The following is a 14,750-nucleotide window of genomic DNA, read 5'->3' as shown; positions in this document are numbered from 1 at the left end:
TATTGGTTGAACTAATAGGATTAATAAATAGAATAGTTTTGACTGTGTTGAATACTTGGTTTGCAAAGTAAATGTCAAACAATGTCGACGTAGCTACTATGACATGTGACATATGTTACCATGTAACGTGACAGCTACGCATGACACATGGTGCAAACTATTCCTTTTAAAGACCCTATTAACTCAACCAATAATTTGCACCACTTTTTACCAAACGTGGAGCAACTTTAACTTCTGACCCCTGTACAAACTGAAATTGACCTTTGTCACCATTCTTGCTGTTTTTGCTCCATAACTCCATAACATTCAGCCACAGATGACACTTCACCTTTTTCCACATTTTATGTTACAGCCTTATTCCAAAATATATGAAATTCATGGTTTTCCTCAAAATTCTACACACAACACTCCATGATGATGATGTCAAAAAAGTTTTTTTTTTTTTTTTTGAGAGAGAGAGAGAGAGTTTTACAGATTTATTAAAAATAAAACGACTAGAGGTAATTGCATGTACATAAGTATTCACAGCCTTTGCCATGAAGCTCAGAACTGAGCTCAGGTGCATCCTGTTTCCACTGATCATCCTTAAGATGTTTCTACAGCTTAATTGGAGTCCACCTGGAGTAAATTCAGTTGATTGGACATGAACTGTAAAGGCACATGCCTTTCTACATATAAGGTCCCACAGGTGACAATACATGTCAGAGCACAAACCAAGCATGAAGTAAAGGAATTGTCTGTAGACCTCTGAGACAAGATCATCTCAAGGGACAAATCTGGGGAAGGGTACAGAAACATTTCATTTTGAAGGTCACAATGAGCACAGTGGCCTCCATCATCCATAAAGGGAATAAGTTCAGATCCACTAGAATTCTTCCAAGAGCTGGCTGCCCATCCAAACTGAGCAATCAGGGACAAGGGCTTTAGTCATGGAGGTGACCAAGAACCTGATTGTCACTCTGTCAGAGCTCCAGTATTCTGTGGAGAGAGGAGAACATTCCAGAAGGAAAACCATCTCTGCAGCAATCCACCAATCAGGCCTGCATGGTAGAGTGGCCAGATGGAAGCTACTTCTTAGTAAAAGGCACATGGCAGCCTATCTGGAGTTTGCCAAAAGGCACCTGAAGGACTCTCAGACCATGATTAAAAAAAAAAAAAATGGTGTGATGAGACAAAGATTGAACTCTTTGGTGTGAATGCCAGGCGTCATGTTTGGAGGAAACCAGGCACCATCCCTACAGTGAAGCATGGTGGTGGCAGCAGCAGGAACTGGGAGACTAGTCAGGACTGACGGAAAGATGAATGTACAGAGACATCCTGGATGAAAACCTGTTCCAGACCGCTCTTGACCTCAGACTGGGGCGACGGTTCATCTTTCAGCAGGACAATGACCCTAAGCACACAGCCAGGATATCAAAGGAGTGGCTTCAGGACAACTCTGTGAATGTCCTTGAGTGGCCCAGCCAGAGCCCAGACCTGAATCCAATGGAATATCTCTGGAGAGATCTGAAAATGGCTGTGCACTGATGCACCCCATCCAACCTGATGGAGCTTGAGAGGTGCTGCAAAGAGGAAAGAGCAAAACTGCCCAAAGACAGGTGCACCAAGCTTGTGACATCATAGTCACAAAGACTTGAGGCTGTAATTGCTGCCAAAGGTGCATCAACAAAGTATTGAACAAAGGCTGTGAATACTTATACATGTGTGATTTCTTAATTTTTTTTGTTTAATAAATTTGTAAATTTGTCATTATGGGGTGTTGCTAGTAGAATTCTGACAGAAAAATAATTTTCCTCCCATTTTGGAATAAGGTTGTAACATAACAAAATTCAGAAAAATTGAAGCACTGTGAATACTTTATTGATACACTGTATACTCACACATTGAGGAATTATTCACTGACCATCATTCAGTAATAGAACTAATGAGTGTATTAGGAAGGAGAAGTTCATACCAAGGCACATTTTTTTGCATTACTGTTAGCAGTACGGTTAAAAACTCTTTACTTCTATGCTGTGTTGTAGTCTGCACTCTTCCAGACATGCAGGGAGTGTGTCTGAATGGTGTTAAAATTCTATGAGCTATTATATTCATTTGTTTGTTGTTGGGTTTTTTTGGCGGGGGGGGGGGGGGAGGGTGTTTTTTGTAGTGTGTACAAGTACTTTAAATGGCAAAGAAATGGATTGTTCTGGGCTTCAGACTGAGTTTTTCTTTCAGATGATACAGTGTGTTCTGTGTGTGACTGTAACTCAGTTTTAGACTAATACGCCCACATGAGCACCAGTGGAATTGTGATTTAGAGGATGTGGCTGATGGCTATAAAAAAATCGTAACTGTATTAGGTGGACATTAGCAATAACACTTTGTACAAAATATTTGCATTGTAGGCCACCTTGCACCAGATGGAAGATGAGGCCAGTGTGCTCATTTCCCAACTCCAATCAGGAACAATGTCTGGCTGCAAGGACGTTGGCCAAATCTGATCACATTTAACATTTTAAGTAACAGACTATTATGAAAGAGTGCAATGCACCTCAAAATACAAAGTTTATTGAACTGAAATTAAATAGTTATATGTTTGTGTGTTTAATTTTTAACTTCACTGATTTGAAATAATTAGAGCTTCATCTTCCACCTGGCAGAAAGCAGCACAATTACATACTGTAAGTGTGAGTGGTAGTTGTCAGCTGATGCAGTTGTCATTTTCATGCTGAGTGCCCAACTTTGTTGAATCGCAAATGCACTTAGGCTAAGTTGTGTTTCCATTCCAATAAATCCTTGCGTGCGTGGCATAGTTCCAGTTTTAGCATGCATTCACTTAACTGTGCTTTAAAATTGGTCTCCAAAAGCTTTCCAAAGTGAAGCAGGTTTGAGAATGTTTGCTGTGTGCAGTAACAAGGCAAGAAAAGAAAAGTTAAACAGAGTTAAGTGTAACAGTCTAAAATATATACTACATATATAATAGTAAATAATATTTTTTTAAATAATTATATTTTTTACGATAGTTTTTTTATGTAACTATGCCAAATACGCTTTGCATGTTGGGACCCTGAAAGATTTGGATGGGTATTTTGGTTTTAAAATGAGGCATGATCAGGTACAACGATGGTAGATTACTACTGTGAGCTGGCAGAAGTCCATTGCACCATTGACGACAAAAACCTGGTCAAAAGTCAAGTACACTTTTTTCTGCTATTTATACAGTGCAGTAATGAGATATGCCTTACATAAATGGACTCCTGATGTGTGTAATTTGCTGGTGTACACAATGAAATGGAATGAAAAGGAACATTTAATGTAATAAAAGTAAACACAAAAGGAAATATGCAAAATATCACCTTTCTGCTTCACTGCTTCACCTCAGGAAGCTTTGGTGGCTGTACTCTGTTGCACACCTTGAAACTCAGATGACAGATGCCTGATAAGTTTAATTAATGCTATGCCTAAAACACACCTGTGACAAATTGATGAAATACAACCCATTTGTGTCCTGCACCTAACTTTGTGCTTCAATTACATGCCCTCTAAATTTCAAACATGAGTTGGACATGTACCAAGTGCAATTGTGCTATGCTGTGTACATCATTAAGATTGTGCCCATATGTTACCTAAAAATGTTTCACTTAAACTAATGGATCAGGGGTTACACTTTACTGTATAATCAGCAGTTTACCAGCATGTGGTCTGGCCCCTGATTGATGGCGTAGTCCCACTTGGCCTTTTATAATTTTCACTTGCAACAGATTCTAGTTCAGTAGTCTTACTGCTTGTTGGTTGTGATGGCAAAACAAACGGTGGTGCAGTAATATCTCAGTTGTCACAGCCCAAGCTTGATGAAAAATTAGTGTGGCACGACTAATGCTGCACAACTCGTAGCTCAAACCAAGGCTGAGCAGTGGCCTTTGTCTGGACTGTAAGGAATTGCTCGGTTTTGTTGGATGAATGTATCTGTTGCCCCTTCAATCTTCATGACTGAAGTCCAGCAGGCGGCCCTGCAGCCTTGCTTCAGACATACAATCCCTAATAGTTCTTGCGTCACAAAGTCTTATCAAAATATCCTTTTATTCAACCTCCAACTTTTCATTTTAACCTTTTGCATTTGGTATCACACACAAAAAATTACTGATGATAAAGGCTGATAAAAATCTAAATAAAGGCTTTATTTTGTACAGGTAGGCTGGAATATTTACAAGAACTAAAGCCTGAGCTTACAGATTTCTGATGCACTGCTACAAGCTCTGTCTACCTGAGCAGTTAGTTAGACACAGTAGATCTGACTCAGTGATATATCTCTGTGTAAATCCAGTCCCATCGGAGGTGTCCCCGTTTTCAGGTGAACGCTTAGCATGACAGCAAATAAAGCTGTAACTCATTTGATTTGACAAACTCAAAGCACTATAGATTTATCTCTACTACCGGTTTGTTATGTAAGTGTGCATGCACGATTCACTACACCCCCCCCCCACCCCCCAAAAAAAAAGAAAAAAACTGGGCTGCTTAACACTTGGCAACTATCTTCTAATTATACCAATCACTGATCCTGCAAGTGCCTGCAGGAACAGTGTTTAAATACATGCTAGTGCTTTATTCTTCTGTTTTGACATATCCTTCATTTTCTCTTCAAATCCTCAGTGATCATATTTTTTATTTATTGTGGTGACATTTTGTATTCTAATCCACTTACATTTTTTTCCATGAATCTGATTGGTTAAGCGTGTGAGATTTCGGACTGTATAATATCAGGGTAACAGTGGCAAAATATTCAACCGTTTCACATTTGGATGTATTACTCCACGCCCTGACCGGTGTTCTGATGAGATGTCATTCTTGTCGAATGTCATTCCTGTAGGCATGCGCAATATAGTCGAGATGTGGAACTGTTGATTTATGCGACGGGAAACACAGTTTGACAGAACACCGGCTGCTTGTGCTGCTAGTTGTTAGCACTGTTAGCTGAGAGCGAGAGAAAGTCACATACAGACACCACCGCCAAAATGGGTGAATTTAAGCTACCATACGAAAGTATTGATGTGGATTCTGACACAAAATTACTGTTTCGCATTTGATGAATTTGATGTATTTTCACGTTTGATGGATTACTACACACCCTGACTGCTGTTGGAGCTACGATGCCTCGGCTCGACGATAAGCCTCGCCGATCAAATTACCTACAGAAAAATAAACTGTGCAAACGATGGAATTAAATTAGAATGGGAATAACCCCCTTGTGTCTGATGATTTGCGAATGTTCATGCTGTTATACGGTCGCAAATAGCCGTTTTACGGCTACGCTAATGCGTCGCCGGTAAAGCTCTATTTGCAACCGTATTACCAGCATGAACGTCCGCAAGTCGTCAGACACAACAGGGTTATTCCCTAATTAAACCACTTCAAGTGTGAGCGCAGTGATGACATAATTTTTTAAATAGCATTGCCGCATTGTTGTCAATGAAAATGTTTTGTCCTTAAAATTAAATTGTAAGAAGCAGGGGTTTTTTTTGTCATTACAGCTGCACTTACAGACGATACTGTTTCATTATGCAGATTGGATAATGATGAGGTTATGGCTGTCTCTAATTTTATGTGTGACCATTGTCAATTGCAGCAGCAGTGCTGTTTGAGTTGTTCACAGTGCAGTCTGTCAGCTACAGGATCTGTTAGATGCCTTTGACAAAAGTGTCATCTGAGTTGCATGGGAATAGCAAGAAATATTTCCTTTTTTTGCAGTTTAAATGAGATTTTACAATAATTACATGTTATTTTATAATGGAGATGTAATTTGCTAGTGAGATTAAAAGGAAGTGCAAAGGTGATCGAGTTGGTAAATGACACAACCCAGTCAGTTTCAGTGTTCTAATCATTCTAATCTGTGTTTAATGTTAATGGTTATAATGTTTCTTATCTGTGACACATCCAGTGGATGTGTTCTGTGGGGGGGCAGCACATCCAAGAAAGACACATCCAGGCTGGACAAACTGATCAGGCGGGCTGGCACTGTGGTTGGCATGAAGCTGGACTCTCTGGTCATGGTGGCAGACAAGAAAACACTGGACAAACTGCTGGACATTATGGACGATGCCAGTCACCCTCTGCACACCATCATCAGCAACCAGAGGGGCCTCTTCAGCCACAGACCCCTCCATCCCAAATGCAGGACCAACAGGCTGAAAAACTCCTTTGTCCCTCAGGCCATCAGACTGTACAGCTTCTCACTCAAGGGGAGGAGGAGTAACAGGAAGACAGAGGATGGGAAGGAGAGGAACAGTAGTAGCCAGTAAACCAGCAGCAAGCAGTATGTCTGGTATTTATATTTGCAAATTTAATTATTTTTTTCCTTTCACGTTCTATCTCATCTAATCTCTCTAATCTAATAAAACTGTGGCTATTTTTAAAAGCATTGCCTACTGCTGTCTGTCATTTTTGCTGTGCAACACTTGGCACTTTAAAGGTCACCACGCTCATGCACTTCGTTTCTCCAACCATTATGATATGTACAAGCAATGCTGATCGTAGCCTTTGAATATAAAATTCAATAGTGTGATTGCAGTTCATTCATTTGTGTTTTTTAATGTTTCTATACTATGGAGTGCAAATCAAATGAAATATTTTGAAATATTTATTTCAAAACAATTAGTGATGGATTGAGGCCCTGTATAGTGCTGTACCTGATCTCATTTTGATGCAGACCATGGAAGAATGTTTCAAAACATAGGTGTTCCAAAGGTTTTGAAATGTTCCGGAGCAGTGTTTCAACTAATTCACTATAAAAAATGTTTTTGTGCTATCCCCAGCCACATGTTCTACAGTACCTATTCTTCAACTCCAGTTTTCTTTCCCATTCTGTTAGAGAAATATGATGCCCAATACATGGGCAAAAACAGGCTAAAAGATCTTCAGGAGGCAAACAAGCTACATGTGAGTTCAACAACTATTTGTGATTTTTGATAGTCTATAAAGCATCCACAAGCCATCTTGCAGTTGTCAAGCATGTCCATGCTATATCACTCACAAAAATCAATCTAATACGAGGTCTGTCCATAAAGTATAGGTCCTTTTTATTTTTTTCAAAAACTATATGGATTTCATTCATATGTTTTTACGTCAGACATGCTTGAACCCTCGTGCGCATGCGTGAGTTTTTCCACGCCTGTCGGTGACGTCATTCGCCTGTGAGCACTCCTTGTGGGAGGAGTCGTCCAGCCCCTTGTCGGAATTCCTTTGTCTGAGAAGTTGCTGAGAGACTGGCGCTTTGTTTGATCAAAATTTTTTCTAAACCTGTGAGACACATCGAAGTGGACACGGTTAGAAAAATTAAGCTGGTTTTCAGTGAAAATTTTAACGGCTGATGAGAGATTTTGAGGTGATACTGTCGCTTTAAGGACTTCCCACGGTGCGAGACGTCGCACAGCGTGCTCAGGCAGCGTCATCAGCCTGTTTCAAGCTGAAAACCTCCACATTTCAGGCTCTATTGATCCAGGACGTCGTGAGAGAACAGAGAAGTTTCAGAAGAAGTCGGTTTCAGCATTTTATCCGGATATTCCACTGTTAAAGGAGATTTTTTTAATGAAAGACGTGCGGACGGATTGCAGCGTCGGCTCGCAGCCGCTGCGACGCTCCGCCACAGGAAAAACACCTCTGTTGGAAGCCTTAAAGACAAGTTGGAACATGTCCAGCTGTTAAACAATTTCTCATATACTCACTCCACTGAAAGCCATCAAAAGCCGCCTGGATTTTACAAATGGTTATCAACACGGAGGTGTTTTTCCTGTGCCGCCGCTCCGCGCCGGCTGCGTCCCGATGCGCGGACCCGTCCGCACGTCTTTCATTAAAAAAATCTCCTTTAACAGTGGAATATCCGGATAAAATGCTGAAACCGACTTCTTCTGAAACTTCTCTGTTCTCTCACGACGTCCTGGATCAATAGAGCCTGAAATGTGGAGGTTTTCAGCTTGAAACAGGCTGATGACGCCGCCTGAGAGCGCAGCGCGGCGTCTCGCACCGTGGGAAGTCCTTAAAGCGACAGTGTCACCTCAAAATCTCTCATCAGCCGTTAAAATTTTCACTGAAAACCAGCTTAATTTTTCGAACCATGTCCACTTCGATGTGTCTCACAGATTTAGAAAAAATTTTGATCAAGCAAAGCGCCAGTCTCTCAGCAACTTCTCAGACAAAGGAATTCTGACGAGGGGCTGGACGACTCCTCCCACAAGGAGTGCTCACAGGCGAATGACGTCACCGACAGGCGTGGAAAAACTCACGCATGCGCACGAGGGTTCAAGCATGTCTGACGTAAAAACATATGAATGAAATCCATATAGTTTTTGAAAAAAATAAAAAGGACCTATACTTTATGGACAGCCCTCGTACATAGAAGTTGAAAGGATGCAATATGGTTTGCCCTCATGTGTCCTTATAGTATACTGCTTTAACTTCGTGGGTTACTAGATAATAGCATTTGTTGTTTTTGAGTTATTTAATCCAATTCAATTAATTTAGCCAGCAACAAATCACAACAAAAGTTGCACCAAGGCCCCATACACAAGCAAGGTTTAGGCCCTGTGTCCATTTGTTTTTTGTTTTTTCCTCATGAAAAAGTGCAGAGAACGTGCCCAGAAATGTTTCAGTTTCAACATTTTCAGTAGAAATAAGTAAACCTGCATCTGGCATTTGTTTTTATTGCAATAAACAAATAACAATTAGCATATAATATATGGTTATTAAAAAGTGCTCACCCTCAGCAGGAACACAGTGTCTGTCCAATTTGATATCTTAAGTCAAGTCAAGTCTGGGGAAATGTGTTGGTGCTGCGCTTCTCCGGATTTATGACACCAGAGAATTGCCTTGGGTCCTGAGTGGCAACCACCCAGGCCATCATCACATGGCTGTCACAGATGATTTTTTTTTCCTCTCTCTTTTTGGATAGATTTTTGAGTAACAAATCAGCAAAAACTAAAGTAAAAATAAAAGTGAAAAAGAACTGCAGTGTCATCACAGCATTTTTCTAAAAAGTTCAGGGAATTTAAACCCGAAAGAGGTCAGAGCAGCCATACACACACTCGCTCAGTCACTTAAAAACTCGCTCACTCACTTAAAAAAGAAAAAAACTGGACCATATGGACAAAGACACTGGGTGTGGCAGTTTCTTTTTTTGGAGGCAGCTGCATGCAGTCACATATGTTCCATTCTCATTTAAAGCAATTGAAAAAATGCTGACATCAAGAAAACAAAGCAAACAAAAAAGATACTATATATGGACAGGGAGCATTAACTATACTAACACCATGAGCAAGGACATTGGTGACAGTGGTAAGAGTAAACTCCCTCAGGCATTTTTTGATTATAGAAAGAAACCTTAAGAAGATCAGACACAGTGAGGTGACCATCTACTTTGGATATAGCAAGGGACAACCTGGAGACTTAAGTTCCGCTGCTGATGCCAATCACTCACCAAAATTGGGAAATCCTACATTCATAACCTGAACTTAAATGTTGCTCCAGTCCCCCTACAAAGTGCCCCACATCTCACAAGCATGTCGTGGCGTTCAACAGCTCCAATGTAGACCACACACATCCCATGTTGACACCATGCAGGGTGCTCCTTCCCATCCTCAGTTCAATTCCTGATGCCTATCCTCCCTAGTGTGGCTGAAAATCTGTCACCACTCATTACTGTCTACACAAGCTAGCTGGGATGGTTTCACCAACTCACCCAACCATCTACAATTTTACCTTCCAAACCCTGCATTGTTACTAGCATAGGGAAATCTGACCTTCATGATATAAAACATTACAGTGAAAGTGCCAAAATATTTTGTTATTCTATTAGAAATTTACACATTACTATTTTCCCCAAGCTATAAAAGCTGTTATGCCTGTCCTGACCATGCACTCTTATTTAATCTTCCTGTTTATGAGTAGCTTTTGAGAGGCACATCCATCATCTGCAGGGTTTTATTCTAATCACAAGCTTCAACAGGGGGGCTTAATCAGCATTTTACACCATGCCTGCAATGAAGACAGCGGTTTCAATTTAACACTCTCATCTCACTTTTCACATACAATCCCAAGAGATGGTACCCGATAGAATTATTTTCTTTGGCCATTATCGCCACTGCTTTATAAATTCAGCCTGTCTCTTCCTTTAGTTGACATGACACTAAAGAGAAAAAAAGTGAAATTGAATGTCTCAGCTATTTACACTGCACCCAGTCAACCATGGTACAGTAAAGCTTGTGTTGTGACAGCTTCAAATGAGGAGGGAAGAAAGCCAAATGATGTGGGTGACAGACGAGCGCAGCTACTCACATACAGGGGCAGAGTGACAAAGACAAGGAAGGGTTGAGAAATGCAAACCTTGTGTATATGATACAGTTCCATAGTTTAATATTGAATTTTACAGTTTTAAAGTCAAAAATAAGAATGTATAACTTTACATTTCCAGTACAAAATCTACAAACATGGCTAGAAATTACTCTTAAATGATATGTCTGTTACTTAATGGGTATCCTTTCTCTGCCCTGTGTAGGTTGTGTACAAAAACAATGATGTAAGACTTGAGTTGTCCAGACTGGCCAAGCAAGATGATGCCAAGATGAAGATCCATGGTACCGTAGCCTTCAAGTGTGAGAATGTGGCCACTTTGGACCCCATCACATTCGAGACGCCAGAGTCATTTATCATCCTCAACAAGTGGAACGCAAAGAAGACGGGATCTATCTCCTTTGACTTTCGCACCACAGAGCCCAATGGCCTTCTCCTCTTTAGCCATGGCAAACCTAAACAGCAGCCAAAGGATTCTAAGAGTCTCCAGACCCTGAAGGTAGACTTCTTTGCTATTGAGATGCTGGATGGCCATCTGTACCTGCTGCTTGACATGGGCTCTGGAACCACCAAGACCAAGGCAGTTAATAAGAAAGTCAACGATGGAGAGTGGTACCATGTGGACTTCCAGCGTGATGGAAGATCAGGTAATGTTCAAATCACTTTACATATACAGATTTTGGCTGTTGTTCAAACATCAGTTATTATTAGATTCTGGGTATGACCCACCAAAGTAGGTTCTGTAAACACCACTAACCATATACTTTAAAAAGGGCTTTGATGTGATAAAAACCTGAGCTCTAATATAATGATAATGAGTGTCATAGGTAGTGATATTAGATATGACCACGGTCTTGCCACAGCTCGACTTTTCTCCTGTTCCCTAAGTGTCCTTTAAGCCCTTGGGTTGCACCGCTCTGGTCCCCACTGATTTGCTTATCTAAGCAGCAATTTGTTAGTGTGTGCTCGGAGCCAAGGCCTTGCAATGTCACACTGCAAATTAGATATACTCCTTGACCATGTTTTCCACTCCATCTCAAGAGGTGGAAATTAGATTAACTGTTTCATTACTGCTCATGCCATTTGGTTTCTAAATAGAGCTAGAGTATGTACAAGATTGATCCTGTGCACCTGATGTTGTATACTCCTTTTGTTCTCTTTTTTTTTATATTCAGCTGGTTGTGTGGTGGTGTTATTGATATCATGATTCTCGAAGGCCAAAATTTGTAAATGTTAGTCAGACTATTTGACAAAAATCTCAAAAAACACACATAATGAGATTTTTTTTCAGGCAATATGTAAAATGACTTGAAGATGTGCAGTGAGAATTTTCTGACCGAAATTATAATTCCAACTATGTTTTCTAAAGTATATTATAAATTCCATTTCTCACAGTGGAGGAAGTTCATGCTATTGATAGCTCATTATGATAATGACTATTCATGCTAACATCATCCTGTTAGCTTGGCTAAGGGCCCCTTCACACATACCATGATTGAAGCTGACTAGCGCACGAATGAGGAATTGCATGCCATTCGTGAAAAATCAGAGCTGCCTCCAACGCCTCGTAAACCTGTCACTACAGTTATCAGTGCACACCAGTGGCTAAAAGACAGAGTGCGCTCTGTGAGAGCCCATTCGATCCCTCTCGCGGTAGGTGTCAGCCAAATTCCAGGTGACACTCACGAACATTCAACACCACTTGCTTGGCACTTAGAAAATGTGGGCCCATTCGCACTGTCACCACAAAAATAGTGAGCAGACGCTCACTTTCGAGCTGGATGTGAAATTTGTTTAAGTGCCCCCATGAGTGTAGTGCAAAAAGCAACACACATGTGGCCTGCATGAGTATCGCGCATGTGCCGCACCCCCCCCCCCCCCGAAACACATGGTGTAGGTGTGTTTCGCTCTCCCCCAACATATGGGGGGGCACACTTACATAAAATGTTGACATGTATGCATAGACATGATCACATGAGGGCCGGACAGCCAAGTCTGACTGCACACAGCACGGTGAGCCGCCTCCCAGCTGCTGACCAGAGACTCACTGACAGCTACAAGTGCACATGATGTCACATTAAAAACACAGAAACCACAGCCAGGACAGGTATATTAATAAGTACAACACTACCTACATATACAATTACATAACAAACTGTTGCGACCAGCTGCAGAGAGCGAGCGCATGGCGCGCACATTGACAGGCTGTCCCAGGTGAAATGGACCTTCAGATCATAACACACAGCAGGCAATCTTAATGTCACGTCACCCATCTGAACTTTGTTCCACGTGACGCGGTGTCTGTCCTGTGGCACGCTGTCCACAGGACACACATGTCAAGCCAGATGCGCACAGGGCCAGCTGGACATTCTGGGCCAGCGGATGTGGACATGATAACATTGCACTGCTTCATTCATGTCATGTCATGTCATGACTGTATGTCTGTGAAAATGGGTCATCTACAGAGCAACAGACGGTTCATACTTGTTTCGTACACTCGATAAGAGGGATTCAAAAAATTGGGGTGTTTTTTATGGTGTGTGGTTTTATTTTGTTTTCTCCACAGCAGCGGCACAATGTGGTGCAAAATGATCAGCTGTTTGTTTGTTTTTTTCCCCTCCACAACAAGGGCAATTACGATGTTTTTTTTTCACCGTCTATGTCGTCTAATTTCTTTTTTTTTTTAAATATGTTTATCTTCTTGTTGATTTAAGGCATTTTCCACTCCTTTTATCGGACAGCGATGGTACCACAGTGGTAAAGTTTCCGTCTGTTAATCAGAGCTTTTGTAAATTGTAGGTTCGAATCCCATGGGTGGCATGTATTTTTAATTACATTTTTTCCACAGCAGCTGTGCAATGTGGTTCCACACACTCCAGCTGCTCACACTGTGTTCCCACTGCGACAGTTTTCGTGCACACTCGTAATAGAGTGGATTTGCCCAAATGGATTGTGCCAGAACTTTATGATAGACTTCTTTGCGTTTGAGATGCGGGATGGCAAAATTATAATAATTATTATTATTGTGCAGCAATGATCCGAAAAGATCTCAGATTAGAATTTAGAACTGGAGGTGCATCAGGAAGGGCATTTGGTGTAAAACTTGTGCCAATGTGAACCAGATCTGCCTGTAGTAATAATAATAATAATTAATAACAATGTATTAGAATAAAGTAGGGGGAGCAACAGCCAAACCTCAAATCAAATCTGTTCTCACATGAACAAAATACACACCAGTCACATCGTAACCTGAACAATTCTCCAAGCTTTCGTTAAAACCCATCGGCTTTGTTCTGAATCATCCGAAGACATCTTCTATAAAGTCGTGAACCACAAAATAAAACATATCAGTCACTTCTGGAGTCAAAAAAACATGATAGATGGATAGATGGATGGATGATTATTAATTAAGAAATTAATTTATTAAGCTGTCTTAGCAGCCAGGTGAAAATAGTAGTAGTAGTAATAATAACAAAAATAATAATAATAAAAGTGAGGCAGCAGTGGACATGTTGTATTACCAAATTAGATTAGATTCATTATACCTTGTCCAACCTTGCATATTAACGTGCGCATGCACACATGTACGACACAGAACATGCTTTTATGCTCGAGCTTTTCTTTCTTGCTGATCTCTGTCTACCCTTCCTAAGTTTCCATGGAAACAGGAGGTGGTCTCTCCCAGGACAGAGAGTTACTGCACAGTGCCATGCTGAGCTGTGCACTAATGACATTTCAGAATAACTTTTTCCCCCCTCCTCTCTCTTTTCCAAAGTGTAAGGCATCAACACTTGCATATGAGACCAGAAAGGGGACATGAAAAGATTTCTGCAACATGATGGTTCTTCATGCAGAAACAGAAACAAATGGCTCAAACAATTTGGCATGTGCATGAGTATTTTTAAAGCATTACAGGGAATTAAAATGCTATAGTAAAACTAAATGATTTTTGTCTGTGTGTGTGTCTGTGCCTGTGTGTGTGCGCGCGCGCGGAGTTAACAGGCTGCAGACTGCGAAGGGGGGGTGGGTGAGGGAGATTCCTGAATGCAGGCGCGGCACGTTCAGTGCACAGCGAGCGCGGAGCAGAGAGAGGATTTTAACCCGAGTGAACGTTAACAAAACAGAAACGTGAAGCTGCCTTTACTTCTCTCTGAACTTTCTCTAAAGGTGTGATTCTGCCGTTACCGTCCTGTTCACACCATGTGCGCGTCGTATGCTGAATTTATGAGATGATGAGATGAAATAAATGGTCAAATATCTTTAACAACATATTTAAAAAATGAGAATATATGAATGAACTGAGCCACAAAAAAAAAACAATGTTCAGACGCAGAGATCACAAAAAGCAGGTGAGAACTCTGAACTTTAACAGCTGTTATTTTCCAAAGGTATTTATTTGTTCAATCTTGAGCTTAATGCAGTGTTTAAGC

General features: G+C 40.9%; 1 protein-coding gene across 1 annotated transcript in view; it reads left to right on the top strand.

Moving 5' to 3' along the window:
• Positions 1–14,750, top strand: part of LOC117523030 (neurexin-1a-like) — a 976,202-nt gene that overhangs the window by 347,573 nt on the left and 613,879 nt on the right. Inside the window, exon 10 of the mRNA XM_034184449.1 lies at positions 10,526–10,967. Within this exon, the coding sequence (XP_034040340.1) occupies positions 10,526–10,967 (442 nt within the window). The remainder of the gene's footprint in view (positions 1–10,525; positions 10,968–14,750) is intronic.

Source organism: Thalassophryne amazonica, chromosome 13, assembly GCF_902500255.1.
Source record: "Thalassophryne amazonica chromosome 13, fThaAma1.1, whole genome shotgun sequence".
In the NCBI taxonomy this organism is placed as follows: Eukaryota; Metazoa; Chordata; class Actinopteri; order Batrachoidiformes; family Batrachoididae; genus Thalassophryne; species Thalassophryne amazonica.
The sequence above is the reverse complement of the archived record's forward strand: the minus strand, read 5'-3'. Positions and strand labels throughout refer to the sequence as shown.